The sequence below is a fragment of the Acanthopagrus latus genome, chromosome 3 (genome assembly GCF_904848185.1).
Source record: "Acanthopagrus latus isolate v.2019 chromosome 3, fAcaLat1.1, whole genome shotgun sequence".
Lineage (NCBI taxonomy): Eukaryota > Metazoa > Chordata > Actinopteri > Spariformes > Sparidae > Acanthopagrus > Acanthopagrus latus.
The window spans coordinates 403,843-428,220 of NC_051041.1; the positions used below are offsets into that span (position 1 = coordinate 403,843).

Below are 24,378 nucleotides of genomic sequence, written 5' to 3' on the forward strand. Positions count from 1 at the left end.
AACCTCAGGACACAAACAGGAAGCACATTGTTCAATGTAAAGATGCTGCTCAGCTGCTCAGAGCCTCCAGGACGGATCCAGACCTCCAGGAGCAACAAACACCAGCAGTATCATCAGGTTCTGTTCTGATCCGGAGAGCTGAGAGAGGAGCAGAGTTTCTGTCGGTCCGTTTACATCCTGTTTAAATGACGCGTTTTAATAATTAAATCTCAGCTTCATCAAGTGGCGCCGCCTGGAGGTTCTGTGGTTCTGTCTACATGTGGGGTGAAGTCCAGTGTGTGTGTGTGTGTGTGTGTGTGTGCGTGTGTGATAACTGGGTTATGTTCTGATGAACACTGCAGCTGATTCTTGTTCATCAGGCCGATAAATTATTTACACTGATTCTCTCTCTCTGTGTGTCATCATGCTCGCTGTTTTAGCTATTCGTGGAGGAGTGTGTGTGTGTGTGTGTGTGTGTGTGTGTGGTGGGGGGATATTACATATATTATTAACAGGCGCACACACACACACTATAATCCAGGCTGTTTTAAATGAGAACAAACTGTAACACTGACCTGGTACACAACAGAGTGCTGTGTGTGTGTGTGTGTGTGTGTGTGTGTGTGTGTGTGTGCGCGCGTGTGTGTTGGGGGATGGTATAGTTGTGTTCATTGTGACTCAGAGCCCTGCAGCGTCTGTTCAAAGCCTCGACCTCGTTTATTCCTCTGCTCCTCTTCCTCACCTCGGTTATTCATGTTTCCACTTCCTTCCTGTTCTGTTCCTTTACTTCCTGTCATATTTCCTCCTGTGTATCTCTTCCTGTTTAAGCTGAGACAGATTTTCATGTCCTGGCTGAATGTTTGTTGGACTTTAATAAAGTTTATCTCCAGCTCTGATCCGAACAGTCAAACTGGAAACTCACATCGTCGCTGGTTCATGAAGAGTTTCCCCAGTAAACACACCGACCTCTTCAGCTGGACCAACCCAGAGAGGAGCAGCAGAACAGGGAGGAGGTCAGGAAGGAGAAGAGGGAGAGGAGGAAGAGGAGGAGGAAGAAGAGGAGGAAGAGGAAGAAGAAGAGGAAGGAGAAGAGGAGGAGGAAGAAGAGGAGGAAGAGGAAGAAGGAGAGGAAGAAGAAGAGGAAGAGGAAGGAGAAGGAGGAGGAAGAAGAGGAGGAAGAGGAAGAAGGAGAGGAAGAAGAAGAGGAGGAAGAGGAAGAAGGAGAGGAGGAAGAAGAGGAGGAAGAGGAAGAAGGAGAGGAGGAAGAAGAAGAGGAAGAGGAAGGAGAAGGAGGAGGAAGAAGAGGAGGAAGAGGAAGAAGGAGAGGAAGAAGAAGAGGAGGAAGAGGAAGAAGGAGAGGAAGAAGAAGAGGAGGAGGAGAATCTCTCATAGCAACAGAACTAAAAATACTTGTCGTTGATAATCAACACGAGAGCGAGTTGACTGTGACATCATCAACAACTGAGTGATGTCATCAACCCATCTTGCGTTTTAGTCCAATAACAGCATGGTGTGTGTGTGTGTGTGTGTGTGTGTGTGTGTGTGTGTGTGTGTGTGTGTGTGTGTGTGTGTGTGTATGTATCTGTGTCTTATAAAAATAACATGACGACCAAAAGCTTTTTGGTCCAACAGTGTAAATATTTCAGAGGTAACACAGCAGCATGATGAGGACAGCATGCTAACGCTAACACACACACACGCACACACAGCAGAAATCATTTCCCAAACTGACTGAGTCTCACATCAGGATCAGCTCCAGATGTTTCTCTGTCCTTCAGCACATCTGGACGTCATGACAGCATCAGGCTCACGTCTGTCGGACCTCCGACTGTTTCTAACACTTTGTTTTTATTAAATATCAACACAGACACTCTGAAAATCATAACAGCTCGTCATGTCTCAAGATGTCTCCTGCTGACGTGTCCTGAGGCAACACATGGACAATATGAAACTATCACTAATACACGAGACACGACCGCAGGAAGAGGAAGAGGAAGAGTAGGAGGAAGAGGAGGAGGAGGAGGAAGAGGAAGAGGAAGAGGACAGGTGATCAGAGGTCTGTGTGATGTGACTTCAGCCACACAGACACACAGTACATGGACATGTTGGACTCTGAGAAGACAGAATAACCAGCGTCAGCCTGCTGAACGAGGCAGAACCACCAGATGAAGATGGACCAGACGTGTCGTCCAGCTCACAGACAGCAGGACAGGAAGCTCTGGAGACCCGTCCTCGGAGCAGAAACCCACAGAGGCTCAACAGGGAACGAGCTGCCGGGCCTGAACTCGTCAGTACATCAACAGAAACCTGGAGGGATCTTCATCATCACATCGACATCAAGATCAAGCAGCAGAACATTCAGAACTGATCCGGAGTCAGTCTCATCTCCTACAAGTTCAGTTTCTGTATCATGATGAAAAACACTGAAACTGTTCAGAGACGAGACAAAATGATCCAGAAACACACGATTATTATTATTATTATTATTATAGAAGGTAAACACACTGAACAACAGCTGATCTACATAATCTATATCTATCTGACCACTGTGTGTGTGTGTGTGTGTGTGTTTTCTCATGAGACTGCTGTCAGACAGGAAACTCTCCAGGGAGGCTGAGACAGCAGGAGGGTGTGTGTGTGTGTGTGTGTGTGTGTGTGTGTGTGCGTGCGTGCGTGCGTGTTCACAGCTGTTCCATTAACGGACACTTTACTAATTTGATGTGTTTAAATTGGAGTGAGAGGAGAAGAAGAAGACAGGAGGTCAGAGGTCACATCCTGTCTCCTTGTTTCCTCTCCTTGCTCTCTCATCTCCTGGCAGGAAGTGACCAGGTGAGTCAGGTCGTCTTATTAGAGTTGTTCCATTAAACCGTCTGCAGCAGGAGTGAAGCTGCTGTCAGTGTTTGTTTACTGACAAGTGGTCACATGATTGTTGCCTGAGAAACAAACAAATATTAAAAGACAAAGTTCAACATGTTTGTTTTCTGTAAACGACTAACAGGAAGTACTTTAAACTCAGTGCATGCTGGGAAATCTGTCAGTGTGTGCTTGAATTTGTCTGAATATAAAAATATTACAAATATTATGTTGACTTCACTCAAATCTTTATATAATCACAAAGTTAATGATGAAAGATTCACTGACAGCTAAAAACAGCAGAACTGTCCTTTAATTCAGAATAACATGGAACTCTGGAGCTGTTCAAAGATCAATAACTTCATTTTGTTGTCTCTATAAATGAGATGCTGAGTGTAATGTCAGGTTCAGAGTGAAGCTGCTTCAACAGAAGATCAACAGCACCATCTACAGGACACACACACACACACACACACACACACACACACACACACACACACACACACACGCACACACGCACACACACACACACAGATGTGTACCATCAGAGACTTCTGGTATTCAAGTACTCACAGTAAAGTAACTGATTGCAGTAACTAAATATTTCAGTGGTGTGTCAGCATCATTTGGACTGAACGAGACAGTCATATCAAAAGGAAACTCACCTGTCCAGTGAGGCTGCAGGTGAGGCTGCAGGTGAGGCTGCAGGTGAGGCTGCAGGTGAGGCTCCTGCTCCTCTCCTCACAGGTGCTGCGAGCTCAGTGTTCCGACAGGTTCAGGTGAGTTTTAATCTTCATCTGTGTGACTCGGGCGAGCGTCAAACATCAACACGACTCGTTCCTTTGAAACTTTAATTGAAAACCCTCGACATGTTCTTGTTACACCACACAAAAAGTCAAACACAGTTTTTCCCCACAGACAGGATGATGGAGGGAAGTAACAGCTGGGGTCAAAGGTCAAAGACGGGTCAACTATCACCTGGCTGCAGAAAAACAACAAAACATCTGTAAAATCATTTAATTCATTAAAAACAATAAAAACAAACCTGAAACTGAGCTGAGAGTCTATTTACAATATTGCCTTAAAACCAGAGTTAAACTGACCTCAGCAGGTCTGACAGACGACCTTTGACCTTTACACTCTTAAAGACAACACTACGTGTTGAGCAGCGCAGCGCAGCGGCGTCACGACGCTTCATCGCACCCACACAGCGCCGACGACTGACCCCCACGTCAACTCATCAGCTGCTCGGGGATTCGTTAACAATCACAGTGGTTGAACCAATCAGTGTCCTCTGAGGAACTGCTGTGGGCGTGGCTTAGATGTGACAACATGGCGGCTCCTCCAGTGGTTAGTACAGCTGTTGTAGAGTATAATACGTTAAAGAACAGCAAAGAACAATTCACTGTTCGTCCAATCAGCTGCCAGCTGTTGTTTGAACATGGCCGCCATTTTATAAACTGATTCTAACAGCGGCGAGCCAGATCGAGCCAATCACAGGCGTCGTCAGGGTACGAGAACATGCAAGTATTAAAGCAGCTGGTTGGTGGATTCTTGTTTTAGTTCAGTTTCATCTCGCTCACACAAGTTTCTCATTTTAAATCAAATTAAAACATTTTGTGAGCTCTGATAACTGTGACGGACACAGAGGCGCTGGCGGGTCAAACAAACATGGCCGCCTCATCTCAGCTGCAGTCCGTTGTTAGCGCTGATTAAACTCTGATTAAACTATTTCAACAGTCACGTGATCAAGTCACATCATCGTTCAACCTTCTTCAATGAATGACTGAACCTCCTGAATGCTGCGTCGTTTTTAAGAGTGTAAACGAGAGAAAAGCTAAAAGTTTACAGCAGTTTAGTTCAAAGTCAGAGCTGTACAGATTCTGCTGCTTCACCAGGACCAACACGCCGCCTGCAGGAGATAAATTAACACAAACCTCAACATTTACTTTTTTCCTTCATGATTGTATCATTTTTTTTCTACTTGATGTTGTTTTTTAGATATTTAATAATCATATTAACTGATTTATTTCCTGTCAGTCAGGTTTGGTCCGGTTTAAAACAACTAGAGGAAGTAAAAAGTAAAAAGTTGCTGCCTGCTGGCTGCAGAATCCCACGCAGAGCAGCGACACCTGAATCAGACACGACAGGTGTGTCCTGTCCAGGCTCCGCCTCCTTGATAGAATAAATGCAGTACTCTGTTTCCCATAATCCACTGTACACCTGTCACTAAGATGCATTCAGGTGCTCTCTGTCTGCTCGTTAAGCCAGAAGACGTTTGAGGTGAATCATCATAGAATTGTTAAGAATATTTGTTTGATTTAAAAATGCTGAGCGCTGAAACGTTTCGCTGTCAAAGATCTCACACTGGATCAACACTTCAATCTAAAGGCTTTGAGTTAAAAGATGTCGAGAGCAGTTTTTTGTCTGAATTAGATGGTAAACTTGTATGTTTCCGACTGGAGGAGCACCTGAACGCGACACAACCTTTGGTGTACATGAAGGTGTCCCGTGAGGAGGAGGCGGAGCCTGAAGTGTGACACAGCGGCGGTCCGGACATCACGAGGGGACGGGCAGTTTGAGGACGAGCCGCTTGCTTTCACATCAAACTAAAAAACAGAGCTGCTGATCAGGACAAAAACAGGTCGCTGACAACTCAAAAAAACAAAACATATCAGAACTAAGATTTCCTCCCACCCGCCCCCTAATCTTCCCTGGAAAACCCCTACAACAAATCAAACACACACTGGGAATATCATGGTATCGTTCTCTCTACAGCAGGCGAGACGGGGCAGAGACAGCAGAGTCAATGTGATCACTATTCGTCCAGTTCAGGTCAGACTAAAGGGTTCCGACTGACGGAGGAGGCTGAACGGAAACATGTGACGTCCCTGATTGGGTGTTAGAGGTCCTGAAGGGGGCGCCGTCCTCTCCTGGTAGAGCCCACACAGATATGGCTGCAGGATGAACCGGGTCCTGATCCTCTGGAGTCCTGAACGACCGGAGTACTTTTAAAAGGTGGAGATCAGATTGGATGGACTGGTGATATGATGGAGGCTCTCCTGAGAACGCTGACACTTCCTGTCGGCCATGTTGGAGGTTACACTGTAAAAACTTGAGCTGGAGGCCACCGAGGAGAAGGAAGCTCCTGATGCCAGAGGGCTCTGCTTCACTGAACTCTGAGGACAACTCTGGACTTTGGTGGTTTTGAAGCTCCGCTCACAGGTGTTTCTGAGAGCGGTGCATTCTGGGAAGGTTTGGACAGCAGCTCCGGCTCGTAGAAAGCAAACTAAATGAAATGCCGGTCCAGACTAGAAGACTTCAGCACACTTTTCTGTTCAGCACTGTTGGACTTGTGATCTCAGAGCTGGTTCACAGGTTCTAATGTGACTCCAGACTGAATCCAACGATCCAGACCCAAAAACGTGAGGCGTCACAGGAGGGCTGGGTTCACAATCTGATGGAGGATCTGGAGCCTCCACCAGCAAAATGTTATGTTTACAATAAAAATCATTGTTATTACTCATGATTGTGAGCTGATCTGTGTAGAGAAACGACAGAAATGCTATGAGCAGATAATAAATATAAAAATCTAAAGATAAAACTTCTGCTGAGACGAACTACAACTGCTAGATGTGTTCGTCATCTGCGTCCATGATCTCATATGGATTAATTCAAATCATTAACTACTCATCAATCACCACAATAAACATTAGCAGCTAACTAGCAAACCACACTCGGGGCTAGCAGGTTAGCATGCTAACTCATTTCTGGATGGTTTCAACAGAACCGACGTACTGCACCTTTAAAGAAATGATCTCTGTATAAACGTTTAGCCTGAATTTAATTAAGATGATCTGGTAACTATGGCAACACACCGATCCGATCAACTGTACGTTGATGTTTGTGCATTTTATCAGATTTTGAAACGACCAATCAGATGGTGGCAGAAGTGTTTTAGTCTGAACCGGACGGTGAGGACGCTCGTCAGGTCAGCAGCTGACGGTGTTCAACGCTTCCAGGCGTGAAAAGTCGCCTGATGTATTCTGAGCCTCGATCATCGTCAGCTTGACGCGAGCGTGAAGAGACGACTGCTGCAAGAACGCCAGAGTCTGTCCAATGGCGAGTTAGTGATGTCATATAGGAAGTCAGTCCACAGCAGGATGGAGTTTTAGTTCAGTCAGGAGCCGCTCAGAACGTCAGGGTGGAGGATGTGGAGAGGAGACGGACAGATGGAGACGCTGATTCTGAACCTGGTTTTAAAGGGAAACGTGGTGAATCTTCGGCTGAGAACAGCTGAAGCTCTGATAAAATCTTCTTCTCTGATTCTTATATATTCTCTAAAAATAAAGACGTGAGATTCTATGACAGACTGAAACAAACTAGCTCCGATCACACTGTTCCTGTTGCTGCTGTTGCTGTCCCTGCTGTTTGTTGTCTGGTGGAGGTCGGGCCCGGAGGAGACGGACAGAAACAGGACAGGACGACACACAGACCGCGGCCGGCGAGACAACTAGTCGTCGTCGTCATCGTCGTCGTCATCCTCGCCTTCGTCGTCCACGTCTCTCTTCCTCTTCTGTCCCTGAACACCCGCCTGATCTTCTGCATGGGGGAAAAGAGACACAAGTGACCAATCAGAGGAGGCGACAGGATTCTGACCACTGACACAAAGAATCCCATGATGCTTCACTCACCCTCCTCCTCCTCCTCTGCATAGTCGTCCTCATCATCGTCATCCTCCTGAGACAACAGAAGGGTCACAGTCATTCATTTCAAAATAAGAGCCAGGTATTAGAGGCAGCTACTTTCTGATTGGATGACACGATGAAGCACTAACACGACGAATCACGTCTACGCCACGGTGACCAGGCTGACCGCCATCAGACCGACTCTGACAGGCTGTTGTCAGAAACACGTCGTTTTCCACGTAAAATAAATATAGAACAGAAATGATAGAAAAGTTTACCAAAATGATCATTTACCTTCACGAAAAGAAGAACACCAATAAAAACATGATGGTGAGATAAATATTAAATATTGGTTACAAATCATAAAACACAAATCAAACTATCAAATGTATAAAGATAAATCCAATAATCTCTCTCAAAAGAAAGTTTTGAGAGAGATTGGAGAAAAACCAGCAGAAGAAGATGAGAGCCAAATGAAGCCGACAAAAGACTTCCTGTTACCGACATTTATCCTCAGAGGCGGCCATTTTGGTGCTGAACCTGGTCGAGAACACGGTCACACCTGATGTCACACCTGAGGTCAACCGTGAGCCCGGCTCAGCTCAGAGCAGCAGCAGAGTCACAGAAGAACTTTTCTATGATTGTAGATAAAGATGTTAAAACCTGTTTCCTGCGCGCCGTCAGTCAGACTGACCTGTGACAGGTTGATCTGGCTGCTCAGTCGCATCCTCACATCCATTTTAGAAAACATAAACAGGAATTCATAAAGAGGCCCTAACATAGTGGACAGTAAACTGTGACTCTCTCTGCTGAGGACAGGTGCATCATGGGACGCTGAGGCCTGCCTGTGTCTGAGCCGGCTGTGGGTTGACCTGCAGGCTGAAGCCTGAGTTGCCCACCTGATTGCCCCGGTTCACTTGAAAGCCCAGCCCCACCTCTCCTCCCTCTGAGCCGTCCTCGTCCTCCTCTTCATCGTCCTCGTCATCGTAGTCGCCGGTCGCCCCCGCCCCGTCCTCGCCATCCTCGTCTGGAGACACAGAGGACGTTCAGACAGAGCAGGACGGTCATGGTTGCAGTCAGATCGACTCCTCCTCTCAACACTCACCTTCGTCGTCGGCCTCGGAGTCGGGCGCCTCGTTGTCCTCCTGGTCGAAGCCGTCCAGGTAGGTCACCTGAGGCAGCAGCTCGAACACGCTCTCCCTGTAGTCCTCCAGAGACGTGATCTCACAGTTGAACAGGTCCAGACTCTGCAGGCTCTTCAGGTTTTGCTGCACAAAGAAATATCGTGTGAGCAGCTAGAAACCGTGTGTGTGTGTGTGTGTGTGTGTGTGTGTGTGTGTGTGTGTGTTCTGACCAGCGCCTCCACGTTGCTCAGCTCTTTGATCTTGTTCCCGCTCAGGTTGAGGTAGGTCAGGTTGGGACATTTCTCTGACAGAGTCTCCAGAGAACCAGACAGGTTGTTGTCGCTCAGCTCCAACTGGTCAACAGACAAAACATCAGCAGGTAAACATCAGCAGGTAGACATCAACAGGTAGACATCAACAGGTAAACATCGGCAGGTAGACATCGGCAGGTAGACATCGGCAGGTAGACATCAGCAGGTAGACATCAGCAGGTAGACATCAACAGGTAGACATCGGCAGGTAAACATCGGCAGGTAAACATCAGCAGGTAAACATCAGCAGGTAAACATCAGCAGGTAGACATCAACAGGTAGACATCGGCAGGTAGACATCGGCAGGTAAACATCGGCAGGTAGACATCAACAGGTAGACATCGGCAGGTAAACATCGGCAGGTAAACATCAGCAGGTAAACATCAGCAGGTAAACATCGGCAGGTAGACATCGGCAGGTAGACATCGGCAGGTAGACATCAGCAGGTAAACATCAGCAGGTAAACATCAGCAGGTAGACATCAACAGGTAAACATCGGCAGGTAGACATCGGCAGGTAGACATCGGCAGGTAGACATCGGCAGGTAAACATTGGCAGGTAGACATCGGCAGGTAAACATGTAAAATAATCTAGTTACACATCTGAGCATGAAGTTGTTCTGCTGCAGTTTAGCAGCTCAATTTAATGTGAAAATGGAGCAAAAGAAAAATGTGTCCAACTTACTAGATGCTAACATGCTAACGATGTGTTCTCACTGAGAGCAGGGCAAATGTCTCCTGTGTCGAGGTTTCATATAAACTTAAATCAAAGACGAGAATAGATGGACAATCACATGTCTGAAAACCAGGCGAGTGTGATGTGGAGCTGCTGCAGACTTCTGGAGGAATAATCAGACTCTGTAGGTTTGGCTCAGCTTCAAGTTTATACACCACATTCTGCATGAACTGTCCATAACACCATCATGGAGGCCTGTCTGAAGGGCAACTCCTCCTCCATAGTCTCCATTAAAATTAGCTGTATTAGCTGTTAGCATCTGCTGTTTGCAGTGGACCCCTGGATGTACAGACAACTGTTACTGGATCACTGTGATACTGAAGAAAACATGAAAACATCAAGATTCTCAAGGGAGTGTGTGTGTGTGTGTGTTACCTTGCGTAGTTTGGGCAGTGAGGGCAGTTTAGCCAGTGAGCTCAGACCAACGTTGACCATACTGAGGAACTCGAGCTCCGTGAACGCGTCTGTCAGACCTTCAACCTCCCCGTCTGCAGAGCGACTGTTATCAACCACCAGCTCTGCTATCTGAGAGACAGACAGACAGACAGTCAGACAGACAGACAGTCAGACAGACAGACAGTCAGACAGACAGACAGTCAGACAGTCAGTCAGACAGTCAGACAGACAGTCAGACAGTCAGACAGTCAGTCAGACAGTCAGACAGACAGTCAGACAGTCAGACAGTCAGTCAGACAGACAGTCAGACAGTCAGACAGTCAGACAGACAGACAGACAGACAGTCAGACAGTCAGACAGACAGACAGACAGACAGTCAGACAGACAGACAGTCAGACAGTCAGACAGACAGTCAGTCAGACAGACAGACAGGCGTTACACTCCTGGGACATGTGTTGAGGAGCTGCTGTTCTTCAGGGCGTTCCTGTGTTGTGTGATGACATCACAGCATCGACCTGCTGCTCCTCTAACATTCACTTCATCTCAGGAAGACAAACTGATGTGACTGAAGTTAGAACTGAAACAATCAATTAACTGAACAGCTGATGGACAGAAAGTACATCTGTTCATCTTTTCAGTCCTTTGAGTCACCTGACCCGACGGTGACCATCAGCTGCTTCTGTGTCAGACGACGCTCAGATAAACTTATTTGTTGCTTTAGTTGTTTGGTGAGGAAACAATCACAGAAAAATCCTTCTTGAGTGGAAGTAAAGCTTTCATGTTCAAATATTTGGTTTGATATCAGATATGACATGTACACATACGTATGTACTGTATATTATGGCTCAACTTGTTAGAATAATTAAAACATTTACTGCTCTGGTGAAATCAGCAAAGTAACTGAAGTCATCAAATAAGTAATGTGGAGGGAAAAGATCCTCTGAGGTGTTCAGCTGCAAGTAAAAATACTTAAAATGAAAAGAAGCACATCACTCGAGTGAATGTACTCGTCACACTCACGGCTGCTCAGACAGCTGAAGGCTTTCATCACTTTTAATCCTACAGACCTGATTGGCTGAGAAAATAACGAACAAGATAATCAATAACTAAGGTAATCATCAGCTGCAGCTCACTGAGCTTCATCACTCAGCTCACAGACGCATGCACTTTGACTGACAGGTGTCTCAGCCAATCACAATCCACCTGCTGCTCCTCTGATCTCACCCAGATTCTGCTGAGCGATCATTATTTTCTCGTTCAGTTATTCTGCAGATTACTTGGTTTATGACAGACTAACGAGTCGCTTTCAGTCTGTAAGCTCGGCGTTTCTTTAAACGAGGATCCGCAGACCCGCAGCAGAGCAGAATCATGACAGAACAGTACCTGCTGTCTGAAATCACACCTGAGCTGTAAACACTGAACTCACTCATCTAAAAGTCAGAAATTAACACAAGCATCTTCTTCTGTAATAAGTTCTGTAAACATAGTTCACATTTCATCAGAACCACTGATACCGATTTATCTGTGACGGCCCGTTATCATCCAATAAGAGACCAGCAGATTTATGCAGAATACCATGTTCTGTTCAGTCCAGACACACATGTGCATCTGCAGCTGCTGGGCTCATACATGTGTAGGTTTATTTTAGTAGATTTGTTCAAGCCATCAGTGAGGGTGCTGGTGGTTCTGATGGGTTCTGGGTGTTGTAGTGAGGGTGCTGGTGGTTCTGATGGGTTCTGGGTGTTGTAGTGAGGGTGCTGGTGGTTCTGGTGGGTTCTGGATGTTGTGGTGAGGGTGGGATGTCTCTTCCACAGGACCAGTTTCCTGTGAATGACCTGCTAATAGGACCAAATTATTGATTGACTTTATTTCAGACCTACTTATGATGTGCTGTACAAACTATAACATATCTCATGATACTGATTATAACCGTGGCTTAGTTAAAAAGAGTGGATGTATGATGTGAGCGTGCTGCGGTGAGACGTCCGCCTGTGGAGGACTTTGTTCAGACTGGTTATTTCCCAGAGTTCCTCTGGTTCTCCGGCTTATATAACCAGCAGAGCCTCAGTGTTTCAGTGTAACAGAGCAGAGCTGCAGCCTGCAGCCATACTGAGCCCAACAGCACCAGAGTGTGTGTGTGTGTGTGTGTGTGTGTGTGTGTGTGTGTTAACCTACTATAATCTACATGCACTGACTGTGTGTGTGTGTGTGTGTGGGGGGGGGGGGGTCTTGTGAGCCTCCACACACCATCTGCTGGCGTCCCCCAATTCATAAAACATGACACCAGCTCGGTGACTGTCTGACGAGTCTAAGGCGAATTAAGTGTGAACGTGAGCTGCACGGTGTGTGTGTGTGTGTGTGAGTGTTATTTAACTGAAGCCTGTTGGTTGGCAGTCGGTTATATAACTTAATCACACACACACAGAGTGCCTCGTAGAGAGCGACGACACAATCCGAATTAAAACTCGTTTTCAGTCCGTTTCGATGGATTTTAATCCAGATTACTCGACATATTCAGTTACATTCATTTTAATCCGAAGTGGCGTCACGTGCTCAGACTACAGGCAGTAATCTGTGGTACTGACGCGCTGTGGAGTAACGCCATTTTAACTCGTTACACCGCTGTGATCCAAACACGACCCTGCTCAGTACACTTCACCCTCCTCACAGTACCGAGCCTCGGTGTACCGAGCCTGTTCGGTCTCATTATATAGGCGGTGCTGTGGTGCAGTTCGTCGGTATCAGCGCCGGTTCCATCCGAACCGCCGCTAATCCGCTTTCTGTAACTTTAAGCGGGTAACGCGTTACTGCCGAGCACGAGCTCCCACTCAAAATGTCTCTGTGACCGACCTCAGTGCGCCCCACGACCGCCGCCGAGCACGACCGGCACCGAGCACGACCGGCACCGAGCACGACCGCGCGAACCGTCGAGCAAAGCCTCGAAAAAGACGCTAACTGTTGTTCTGAGGCGGACTTAGTGAAGTGGAGTTTGACAAAATGTCGGAAGGTGAAGATATTTCCGTCCAAGTTTAAGCCGTTGGTGACTTAAAATGTCCGCTCGCAGAGAACGACGAAGCACCAACCGACGTCGTTGTTGTCGAGGTTAACACGCAGTGTTTTTCCGGGACGAAAGCCCGCGGTGAGCTCCCTACACCCCGATACACCCGCACAAACACCCGCGACCTTTAAAAACGCACCAGCCGCTCATTAAAGGACATTTAGTCTTTATTTTACATCGTCTTCTTCGGTAAAGTCGAGTTTGTCCGGTGACTGATTAAAAGTTAAACTTGCGCTTCGTTAGTGCGTGAAGGCGTGTGAGATGAAGATTAATGGCTGAACCAACAAACAGTTGGAATCGTATATTTATTCACATATGTCTATAAAGTTCATCTTAATGGCGTTCTGATGCTAAAATGTGTCCGCGGAGCCTCCCTGACAGAAGGGATTTCACCGGGGAGGAGGAGGGGGCGGGCGGACGGACGGAGCCACGGAGATGCTTCCACATCCACCCGGGATAGCTGCTCTGAGCGCGGCCACCGGTCGATGTGACGAGAAGCGGCTCGACGGGAGCTTCAACCGACCGAATGACCGACAGCTAACTTGCCGCCCGTGTTGTCGGTGCGCGGACTCCATGTGATGAGCGAGGGGGAGCAGCCAGCCAGGCTGCCTCCGCTCGCTCATCACCTCCCGGGCTATTTCAGGCGACAATTAAAATGTTATTAAAATGCGGCTCACCTCCGCCGGGCTCCTGTTCCGCAGCTCTAAGGTGATCCTCTTCTTCATGTCCATGTCGAGACGTTTCCTCCTTGCGGGCGGTGAACAGTTGATAAAGTCCCGGGATCAGAGCGGGCGCTGCTCTCCTCTGATGGCCACAGTTTGCCTACTGATCCTCCATGATACCTCGCGCCCTACCCCCTCCCTCGCGGCCCCGCCCCCCGCCACACAGGGTTGGCCGCGTGCCACTTTGCCGCCGCTGATTGGACGATGGGCACGTCACTCAGGACTGATCGGCCATAATCCACGAGCTGGGCGGTAATATCCCCCCGCAGCCAGCGGCAGCCTGTCAGAGCCTCATGGGAGCTGTAGTTGATAAATATCATGACATTAATCGATATTTATGCATTAAAATGACGAAGTCTGCCAAGTTTATTGTCCAGGTGAGCTGCAGGTGGACCCAGACAACAGCTACACACACTGAGGCGACAGCAGCACAGGGAGGATGTGCCTCTCTCACACCCGGCCGGATTAACAATGCATCCAATCTGATCGACCTGATAATCTGAATCTGAATCCACAAAAAAAAAATTAATCTCAGTTAGGATTAGTTTGTAATTTAAGTGTAAAAACTTCAATGTATTAATGTATCCTCTGATGCTACACACAGTATCTTAGCAGGCGATACAATAATCTGACCACTAGGTCATTAAAGCAGCTCCTAGATCGTTCAGCAGAATCTCAGTCTGTCCAAACAGATGGAGTTTCTCACTATACATGGAATTAACTTTATCATCGACTGAAGACTGCGTGATGTGATCGAAGGCTTCAGACCGGCTTTAAAGGTGGACGGAGAGTGTTTTCAAGGTCAAGAATGAACTTTACACACAAGAATTTAATGTTAGAAGACTTCAGTCAAGGTCAATTTACAAGCATGCTCCCCAGTGCTCCTGCAGCCTGTCATCACAAAATACAGAACAAATAAAATAAAATAAAAAAATATATTTAGACTCCACTAACCGCTAGCACAACAAGAGGATGTTGAATGCTCTGGAAATGATTCTTTACTCTGTCAGTTTACGTCATCAGACTCTAACTGAACCATCAGACGCTTCATTATTTTTATTCTTTATTTCCCACACATTAGTTTGTATATGAAGTTCCTTCAGACTAATGAAGCAAACATTGATTGTTCTGTTCATGTAACTGAAGACAGAAACAAACATGTTGTAGTTTCATTCTGGACCTTGGAAACCGCAGCTGGCAGAACCGGGTCAACACGAGGTCCATTGAGCAGCTGTTCTGCAGCTTTCCATCCCTCTCAGCAGACGCAGGTTTTATTTTATCTCTCAAGGTCAAAGAGCAGTAAAATAATATAAATAACAATAGAAGCTGTTTTTATGATTTATTTACATTAAAGAATTTCCGGATTGTTGAATTTTGCTTTTCCTCTGTCACATTAATGGACTTCTAAATGTTTGTAAAGAGAAACAGATGACAAAAACCCACTTAAAGAATAAATTTGTTTGTTGTATTCCATTCCTGATGGATCGATTTGGATCAACTGTCTGAAAACACACAAGTTAAACTGTCACGCTGAAGCAGAACAGAGTCAGTTCAACACCTAAATGCCTCATGGTGAGTTCAGGTGTCACTGTGTGAAAGCATTAAAAAACAAAACAAAGAAGTTCTTATTAAAAAAAACAAGTGTTTATATTTCAGATTTACCAATGCAGGCAGCCATCATCATCATCATCATCATCATCATCATCATCATCATGGTGAAGCATTCAGGTACAGTTAAAAAAATACAACTTTATATGTACATAGAAAAAGGTAGGCTTCGCTGAGCTTATAAAAATAACTATCATACTCAACTCAAATGACACAGAATCACTGATCAGAGGGCAGACAGGTGAGTCTATCAGCTGACAGGTAGTAATCAGTAACTGCTGTCCCAGGACAGGAAACCGAACCAGGACTCCATGCGTTTCATCTGAACTACAAATTTATCCTGTTCCTATAAAACATCCAACAGACTTCAGCTGCAATTCCTCCGCAACGACCTCTGGACTCATTAATGATGACCAAATGTTTAAAGTCACATATTGATGCAAAAGAAACTGTTGAGTTTGAAAAGTTCAGTTGTCGTCATGTTGGAAAACAATTTGGACTGAAGCTGCGAGAGCAAATCAAGAGCTGACGGTCGTAATACTTCAAATATTCACGCAACACGACCACATGACAAGTGTGTGAGATTCAGACACTAAAAAATTGAGTTGAAAAAGTTGTGACTGCTCTGAACAGAACATCTGCACGCACAGACGTCTGGATCTAAATGAGAGCGAGTAGCTGTTCATCAGTTAAAGATATCAGAACGCACTCAGACTCGACAGGAATGTAAAACGACATGGCTGAAAGAGATCAGAACGTTCAAGTGAATTTAGAATTCACACCACAGCTGATGACATTCAATCCCTGGAAAGAGTTTCTAAGTGTCAATAAATCTGATAATCGATAAGTTGATTATGAAAAAGTTTTTAAAACTCAGCTGACAGAAATCTGAAGAACATTTCAAGACTAATCAGTAAGTTCTGTTCGACCCAACAAGCCTTAAACAGCCTGATGATGGAGAACAAACCTAGTTTTCAATAATAATCACCATTAAAGGTTTCCATGATGGACCTGGTTCAGGTCCTGGTTCAGTTCCTGGTTCAGTTCCTGGTTCAGTTCCTGGTTCAGGTCCTGGTTCGGGACCTGTCAGAAATCACAGCCTTTTCTAAACTCAAACATTTATGGGCGTGTTGAGCAGTGACACCAGCTGACATCCTAACATTATTCCTTTTGCTCGCTTGGTTTAAGATTAATTTGTTAAACGAGTGTGAACTCGTTCTGAACAAACGTTTCATCCTCAAACATCAGAAAAGTAACAAAACTAGTTAGAAACAAAAAACTAAGTGAAAGAAGTAGGAAAGCAGTTCAGAATGAGTTACCGTAGTGTCCAAACAATCCTGACAAAGAGGCTTTTTCTTTCACAGCTCCCGGTGGAGGCCTTATTTTGTGGAAGCAAAATGGTGCCAGCTGCAGCAAGAGTTGGGTAATTATTTCAAAAAGGTGAAAATGATCCCAGTTGATCAGAACATGGAGTTCTGAAGGCATCAGAGGAACAGCTGGTTGGTTCATAGACTCACCAGATAAAAACAACCCACTGACAAAACAAATGAACAAAACAGAAACAAAAGGATATAAATGGCGCACTGGGGATAACCATCGGCGTTCTAACATCAAGGAGGAAAATGTTAAACAGACCAACTAAGACTCTTGACTCCTGCTGCATCCTCAGGTTCAGTGACGTTGTCTTTATAAGCACTCTGAGTCAAACTGGGAAGCAAAATGGTGTGTTGAAGCGATGTTCAGGGAGCAGACGTGGCTGCACACGGGGAGGACCGTCTCAGTATTCTGATTTGGGATCGCTGATTGTGTTTACAACAAAAAAAGTAAATATGCCTTCGGGTAAAAAGTCCCGCCTCCTCCTGAGTTTGTTTTTTCGGTTTCTTCTCTGCTGTTGGTTTCTTCTCCCTCAGCTGGTCTCCATCTCTTCAATCCTCTCATCCAGAGTCATTCCATTTTGCATCCCACTTAAGTAAGCATTCAGGTATAGAACATGGGGGAACTCTAAATGGTGCCCAGTTAAACCCTGCCATGTTTGTTTAGTCTGTTTTCTATCTCTGTCTTCTCTTAGTTGTTGTTTTTTTTTGAGAAGCCATTTTGTTTCCCTCTCTGTCATATTAGAATCAAATCTTCTGAGGACTCAAAATGATGCAAGAATTAACTCGTCCATCATGTTTGTTTAATCAGTCCATCTTTCTCCAAATGATCTTTCTGGGGAAGCCATTTTGTTCCTCCTCTCTGACATGTTATCAACAAATCTTTTGGGGACTGTTGGTATTTAATCATTCAGGGATTCAAAATGGTGCATGACCCTCATGTCTGTTGTCGATCTTTGTTCTCCCCTCACTGTTCCTGGGAGACCATTTTGTTTCTCCACTCTGGTGTCTTTCAGGGATTCAAAATGGCGCACACTTCAAACCATCCACCATGACTCACCCCCTCCCCCTCCGTCACACACTGGCCACCTGTTCAAAGGGATGCAAATTAGCGCGAGTCCATCCATCTACCTCCGGTTCTGATCCGTCTTTCCATCAGTGTGTCGGCCCTCCTCACCTCTCCTCCCCCACCTCTGTTAGGAGCTGACCTCCGTCGTCTCTCCTCCCGTCTCCACCAGCGTCACCTGACCCTCCTCCCCCTCCATGATGATCCCTCCCTCCTGCAGCACCACCATCTCTCCCTCCTCCTCCACCATGCTGGCTGCTGCCTCCTCCTCATCCTCCTCCCCTCCCACCACCTCCTCAGGGCTGGCAGCATTGGCGGCGGCGGCGCTGATTGCGGCGGTGTTGGCGTTGGTGCTGTTGGCCTGACTTTGGGACATGGCTTCCAGTTTAATGCGGTACTCCTCGGCCTCCTGCTCCTTACGCAGCAGCTGCTGCCGGTACTCCTGCGCCTTCCTGTTGGCCTCCAGCAGCTGCCTCTGCAACAACTCCTGCAGGAGGAGGAGAAGAACAAGATGATCACAAAGAGGAAACGACATGAGAGAAGAAGAAGAGAAGAGGAAAGTCACACTCACCGTCTCTCCTCCATCATTGTGATTGTTGGTCACCTCCAGTTTCCTCTTCCTGGAGGGTGGAGGCTGAGTCTCCTCCGTCACCACCTCCTCTGTCACCGTGTTGGCCGGCACCGCCAACACTGAAGCACAAACAGATTGATTGATTATCAGATACTGATCAGCCTCAGGAAGTGTTGCACTGATTGAAGGCTGTGTGCGTCTTACTCTGCTGTCCGTGCTGCATGGTGACGAAGAATGGTGGCGCCATCCCTCCTGTGGTCTGCAGGTTGCCGTGCTGGTCGGTCACTATGGTGATGACCCTCTGACCCCCTTCATTGACGACGGCGGCGTGCTGGATGTTGGAGTCCAGAGCGCTTGCGGCCATCGCTTCTTCCGAGTCACCTGAAACAGAAAGACCCAAACGTTACGCCTCCACAGGACTCGTTTAGACGTTCAGTGTGTTCAGGTGTTCGTACCTGCGTTGGCCTTGTTGAGCAGCTCGGCCAGGTTGACCACGCCCCCCTGGATGGCAGGTATTCCCTGGATGATGAACTGTGGCTGGCTGGTGGTGGTGCTGGTTTCCACATTCATACTCACCTGGTTCATGTTCACCTGGTTCATATTGACTTGGTTCATATTGACCTGGTTCTGCATGCCCTCCTGCACAAACACAGTCACAATGGAGGAAAAGCTCAGAACACATTTTCTCGATAATGGTTCCTGTCGGATGTTCTGTCAGCGTCTCTCTCACCTGCAGCAGCAGCATCAGCTCCGTATTCTGGATGTCGACGGCAATGTCGAACGGCGTCTTGTCAAACTTACTGAGCGCGTGCACGTCGGCTCCGTGTTTGATGAGGGTCTCGGCCACGCCGTGATGACCGTGCTGCGCCGCCCAGTGAAGAGCCGTCATCTTCAGCATGTCTTTGGCGTTGATGTCGGCGCCGCTCTGAAAGACAGTTAGAGTTAAAACAGGCGTGAAGAGTTCTGAGGAGGAGGAAGTACACGAACATGAACAACAACACACTGCAATAATGAAGAAGAGATTATTTCTGACTTTTCATTAAAATAACATATGTTTAAGTCACATGTTGGTAAAAAGCATGAGGGAAAGAGAAACATCTCAAAGTCAAAGAAGCCTGAAGACAAACTGACAAATCAGCTCCTGGAAACATTTCAAGTCAACAAATAAAAACCCTGACGGATTTTCACAGAATTAAAGGGCTCAAACACTAAATTTAACTGCAGTAAAGCTGATAGAGGTTCTGACCCGGACCAGCAGCTCCACGATGACTGTGTGTCCCTCGGCAGCAGCCATGTGCAGCGGGGTTCTGTCCACTTTGGTGCGGGCGTCTCTGCTGACGCCGGCTCTCAGCAGGACGTCGGCTGTCGAGTAATGACCGTGCTGAGCGGCCAGGTGGAGCGGAGACGTCCCCAGCTATAGGACGCACAGACGGACACGTCTTCAGACTCGCTGACATTAAATCACATAAAACCCTTAAAATGCTCCTGCTCCCCCAGTGTGACGGCTCATGACTCCTCCTCAATGTGAAGTCTTGTCTCAGTGAGTGTAAAACTACATATTCAGTTTACTGACATGAAACAAGAATGTGTGGAAGGACGTAAAAATACAAATGCAGAGTTCTTCTCTCAGATGCCTGAATCAAACGGTTGTGTTTATTTTGTTTTCTGGTGTATTTCTGTTTCAGTCTGTGTGAGGAGAAAAACATAAAGATCATTCTGATAGTTTCTGATTTGTTTCAGAAAGAAAATCTGCCTGTAATCAAGAAATACCATAACTAACATAAATACAAGCTGCTGTTGTTCAAGTGGGAACTGTTGAGCTGAGTGTTTGTTTTGGACTGAACAGTCTGAGAAGGCGAGCAGCACCATGTGTTTTCTCACAGGTTATAGAATAGAACACATTAAATCACGTGCTCCCTGCGGTCACTTTGACACTCAGAGTCGGTATCAGACGGTGCGAGTCGTCACTTTGAGTCTCACCCAGTCGGTGGTGAACGGCGCTCCGTTGGCCATCAGGTTCCTGACCTCATCGTCTTGACCTTTCCGAGCCGCCTCCAGCAGACGCTTCCCCAGGTCCACCAACGACATCTGACACACACAAACATTCAGGTCCTTAAACATCTCGCAGCACTTTATTCCACATGAACACACAGACAACGCCTCTGTTCACCAGCTACATGTTTACTTTTATGGTCAATTTAACAGTTAGCTGCAGGACAACAGATGGAGACGACAGACTGCTGAGCAGTCAGGAACGTTACTGTAAGACTGAGCAGGACGGATTCTCCTGCAGCTGGAACTGACGTCAGCAAGGAAAAACACAATCAAACAGTTGTGACAAAGACGTAGCAGGATGTTTCAGTGTGACAATAAAGGTAATAATAAAAATGACATCAGTGCTCTGAAACATTAAACCTCACTGAGATCTAATAATTATAAATTACCACACGCATCTTTTTCTGCACTGTAATCTCTGAAAAACAGTTTTCACATCAGAGCTGATGGTCGATAACAGCCAGCAGGTTTACTGGTGTCGTTCTACAAACTGAAATCACATTTTAAAAACATGTAAAATATACTATTCTAAATTAAACTTATCAAACACATTCAGTGAGAACAGAAATAAGTTAATTGATAGTGTGAGTTTGTGTGAACTTGAAGTGAAGCTGTGAAGAGTATTTTACAATTTTCTGACTTTTGTTGAGACAAACGATCCAAATGTAAATCAAGACGACGATCCTTCAACAACACATATTAGATGTTCAATAACAGTTCATATTAATGTGAACACAGGTTATCATGTGGTTCTAATCAATAGTTCTGATTTTATATGAATCCAAAGTGTGAATATTCAATAACACGTATGAGAAATAAAGTCTCGTCCTTTTAATTCACTGATAAATAACTTATTAGTGTGAGTCTGTTACAGAAACACGCAGTTTGAATCAGACTGAACTTTAACATTAACTTTATGATTTCTACATTTCTGTGACGACTCAGGTTGTTTCAGAGGTCTGTAACGTTTTGCATCAAAACACTAAAACTAAAATTAAATGTTGGTCTTTGTTGATTCAATTCACTATTGAATCTGAAGACCAACTCTACTAGGTAAAATAAAGTCATGCTGATCTGCAGTCAGTGTTCAGACTACAGACGGTTGTTGACTCGGCACAGATCTGATCCAGGACCAGACCCAGGTGATCTGTGAGGGAACATGTTCTGCTGCAGGCTCGGTACCTGTTGGTCTCCTCGCTACTTTACGGTAAAAGGGGAAATGATCGGAAGCTAATAGCTGCAGGTCCATTATCGGACAGGTCCCGCCTCAGTACGCTGACTGGACTGTGGCAGAACTCAGACAATGAAGTGATCAGAGTTTGAACATGTTTTATTACCAGTGGGTGACAAAATGTGGGTCAGGGTGGTGACACAGAACCGGACTGTGCGTGTGACTGACGTGTCTGAGAAAGACCAAAACAACACAATCACTCTGTCCGATAATGGATTCATGTGAGTTTGAGCGCTAACTGCATTAATATCATCACGTCACAAAATCTGTAACTTTAACTGAAGCACACGGGGCCCAGTGATGACCGTGAGGCTGATCTGAGAGCAGCTGAGCTCCAGACGACCGATTCTTTGAACAGAAAAGTCTCCGCAGCTAGGCGAGTTAGCCCGTCACTCTGTCCGACAATGGAACCCCGAGCGCTGCACGGCCCTCAGACGGAGGAGGACGAGGGTTTTCTCTCCGCGGCCGAGGAGCCATTTTACGCGCCTTCATGGGCAGAAAAGAGTCCGCCATGTGCCACGTACCCCCGTCTCCCCTCTCCGAGCGGTACTGTACCGCCACAGCCGTTAAAACCCAGAACCAGCTCCACCAGAACATTTACAGCAACACAGACAGGAAACTGTTTGATATTAAGTTGTTGGTTTTCCGGGGGAAGTCACAGAGAAATTTCCTATTTTACACACGGAGAAAAAACTACTTCCACATCCGGTTAACTAGCATTCTTCAGGCGCGCGCCGTCAAACCGCGTACAGCAGCTTAGACTGAAGAAATCTCAGCTCGGTGTCTTTACTCTCATCACTTCATTAAACATGGAGACGAACAGTTGTGTGGTTTTATTCCAGCGGAGGACGACACAGCAGCTAACGTTACTCACCGCGTCAGGAGTGTTAGGAGCCAGCCGGAGTGCTCCTCTCTGCTAATGTTAGCACGCTAGCAGGCTAAACAGACTGATCCCTCTGCGCGCGGCTCTGTGCGGTTATCACTCTGCGTTTATCACGAACAGGTCAGTGAAGTGCAAACTGTTCCATGAAGCGCAAAACATGCACATTAAGCGCTGCGGCGGCTCGTCGGGCTCCTCTGGGCTTGTTTACTGCGGCAAGTTAGCGACGGGCGGCCGGTACGTGCCCGGATGTTGTGGGCTGCGCTTTCAAAATAAGACCACAAGCTGTATTGATAGTTTTAGGAGTTCAGTGCTGTGATGTTGTTGATGTGCGTGTAATTTTCATGGGATCAAAACTTAAAGTCAATTAAAAACTGACGACGAGTCATTGGAACAACACATGTCTGATCAGCAGTCCATGATACTGTCAGGCTGCATTTTATATTGAAAGTCTGACAGGAAACGTCTTCTTCATTGTCTCTAACTTGACGCTGCTGTTTACCAGCTAGCTGTGTTAGCCGTTAGCCTGTAGCATGCAGACTGTTAGCAAGATCAGTAGAAGCGTGTTTTACCGTCCTCTCCCGTAGATTCCCGCGAGTGTTCGTGTCCTGACGTGATATAGAGTCTGACAGGTGTTCACCTGCCGGGAAGGATTTTTAAAATAGTTATTTTTGTGTTTTATCTCGTATAAAAATGGCGGCCCCTCGACACCGGAGGTGGAAGCCAGAGTGAGTTAACCTCCCTGTGGGCGGGCTCAGTGACGACACGGAGGAGCAGACCTCCGGTCAGTGCTGCGGCGGCGTGCCGCCGGGCCGGACGGACCGACCGCTGCTCCGAGATCAGCAGCAGAACCGGGACGTGATGGTGATCAGCGACAACAAGGAGGCGACTGTGTTCAGTCAGAGTGAATTATTAATATCAGCAGCTGTCAGTCATCTGCTGAGAGCTGAGGCTGAAATAAATAAATAAATGAATAAACAAATAAATAAATAAAGTCATTGATGGAGAACTTTTAGATTCTGTGGATCTGATGCAGAAGCAGGCAGCTGGACCAGAACCGAGCCTTGGCAGCCACCAGATATTTCAAATGAACACATCTGACAGAATTCTGTCAACATTCACTTTTATATGATGTTTAACTTCACTATAATATTTCTGTCTGTTTCAGAGTGAACAAACTGAAACTTCATGATTTTAATCAATAATCTGTTCATTGTTTTGTGAAGATGTAAAATGATCTAAAGTTCCTTAAATTGACCCGCGTTCTGCAGAACCCTGGCAGCCTTGTTGCATATGATAAATAATTACTGATAAAATAAAAAGGGATGGGACCAATTCAGATTATTTCCTCCAGAAAACTAAAACAGTTTGAATTCAAAACATTTTCTGAATGAATGTTCGGACACATTTGGACCAGCCGGACCTCTTTCACTGTAACTCCTGCAGTGTTACTGACGCTGGTGTTGCTGTTGGTTCTGGTCATTGGAGTGAACTTCAGAATGATGAAGTTAAAGAAAAACAAGTTGATTTGTATTTGATCACAAACTGCAAATGATGATTTAATCTTCATGAAAACCTGTTAAAGTTATTTCTGGCTGTAGGATTTCTTTGATTTCAGCTCAGTGAAACTTTCTTTGCTCAGTGTTCTGTTTGATTTGTCTGTTTGTGTATTTGAATATAAATAAAGACATTTCTCCACTTTAATATGGTCTGTCATTAAATTAATTC

The 24,378-nt window shown here is 46.1% G+C and overlaps 2 protein-coding genes across 4 annotated transcripts; both read right to left on the reverse strand.

Moving 5' to 3' along the window:
* Positions 1–3,669: 3,669 nt before the first annotated feature.
* On the reverse strand, positions 3,670–14,011 carry anp32e (acidic (leucine-rich) nuclear phosphoprotein 32 family, member E). 2 transcript variants are annotated; one of them, XM_037093960.1, is made up of 7 exons: positions 13,822–14,011; positions 10,066–10,215; positions 8,875–8,997; positions 8,626–8,788; positions 8,456–8,547; positions 7,527–7,572; positions 3,670–7,434 (listed from the first exon to the last, which is right to left on the reverse strand). In XM_037093960.1, exons 1-7 carry the CDS (start codon positions 13,873–13,875, stop codon positions 7,346–7,348), a joined length of 717 nt encoding a protein of 238 aa, XP_036949855.1. In that variant the 5' UTR covers positions 13,876–14,011; the 3' UTR covers positions 3,670–7,345. The 2 variants fall into 2 exon arrangements, with proteins under 2 accessions (XP_036949855.1, XP_036949854.1); XM_037093959.1 differs by having other exon boundaries at positions 8,420–8,547.
* Positions 14,012–15,192: 1,181 nt separating this feature from the next.
* On the reverse strand, positions 15,193–24,278 carry gabpb2a (GA binding protein transcription factor subunit beta 2a). Of its 2 annotated transcripts, none has more exons than XM_037093928.1 (8): positions 23,223–24,278; positions 20,465–20,572; positions 19,731–19,898; positions 19,215–19,409; positions 18,940–19,123; positions 18,689–18,865; positions 18,485–18,603; positions 15,193–18,400 (listed from the first exon to the last, which is right to left on the reverse strand). In XM_037093928.1, exons 2-8 carry the CDS (start codon positions 20,570–20,572, stop codon positions 18,044–18,046), a joined length of 1,308 nt encoding a protein of 435 aa, XP_036949823.1. In that variant the 5' UTR covers positions 23,223–24,278; the 3' UTR covers positions 15,193–18,043. The 2 variants fall into 2 exon arrangements, with proteins under 2 accessions (XP_036949823.1, XP_036949821.1); XM_037093926.1 differs by lacking the exon at positions 23,223–24,278 and adding an exon at positions 22,645–23,200.
* Positions 24,279–24,378: the final 100 nt, after the last annotated feature.

Excerpts from the sequence above, each read along its gene's own strand:
- gabpb2a (XM_037093928.1), bottom strand. The coding sequence starts at position 20,572 with ATGTCGTTGGTGGACCTGGGGAAGCGTCTGCTGGAGGCGGCTCGGAAA. Across the intron at positions 19,410-19,730 it reads TCGTGGAGCTGCTGGTCCGG|AGCGGCGCCGACATCAACGC; the intron begins GTCAGAACCTCT and ends ACTGTCTTTCAG. Across the intron at positions 18,401-18,484 it reads ACAATGATGGAGGAGAGACG|GAGTTGTTGCAGAGGCAGCT; the intron begins GTGAGTGTGACT and ends CTCCTCCTGCAG.
- anp32e (XM_037093959.1), bottom strand. The coding sequence starts at position 13,875 with ATGGACATGAAGAAGAGGATCACCTTAGAGCTGCGGAACAGGAGCCCG. Across the intron at positions 8,548-8,625 it reads CTCCGAGGCCGACGACGAAG|ACGAGGATGGCGAGGACGGG; the intron begins GTGAGTGTTGAG and ends CTGTGTCTCCAG. Across the intron at positions 7,573-8,419 it reads AAGTGAACCGGGGCAATCAG|GAGGATGACGATGATGAGGA; the intron begins GTGGGCAACTCA and ends CTGTTGTCTCAG.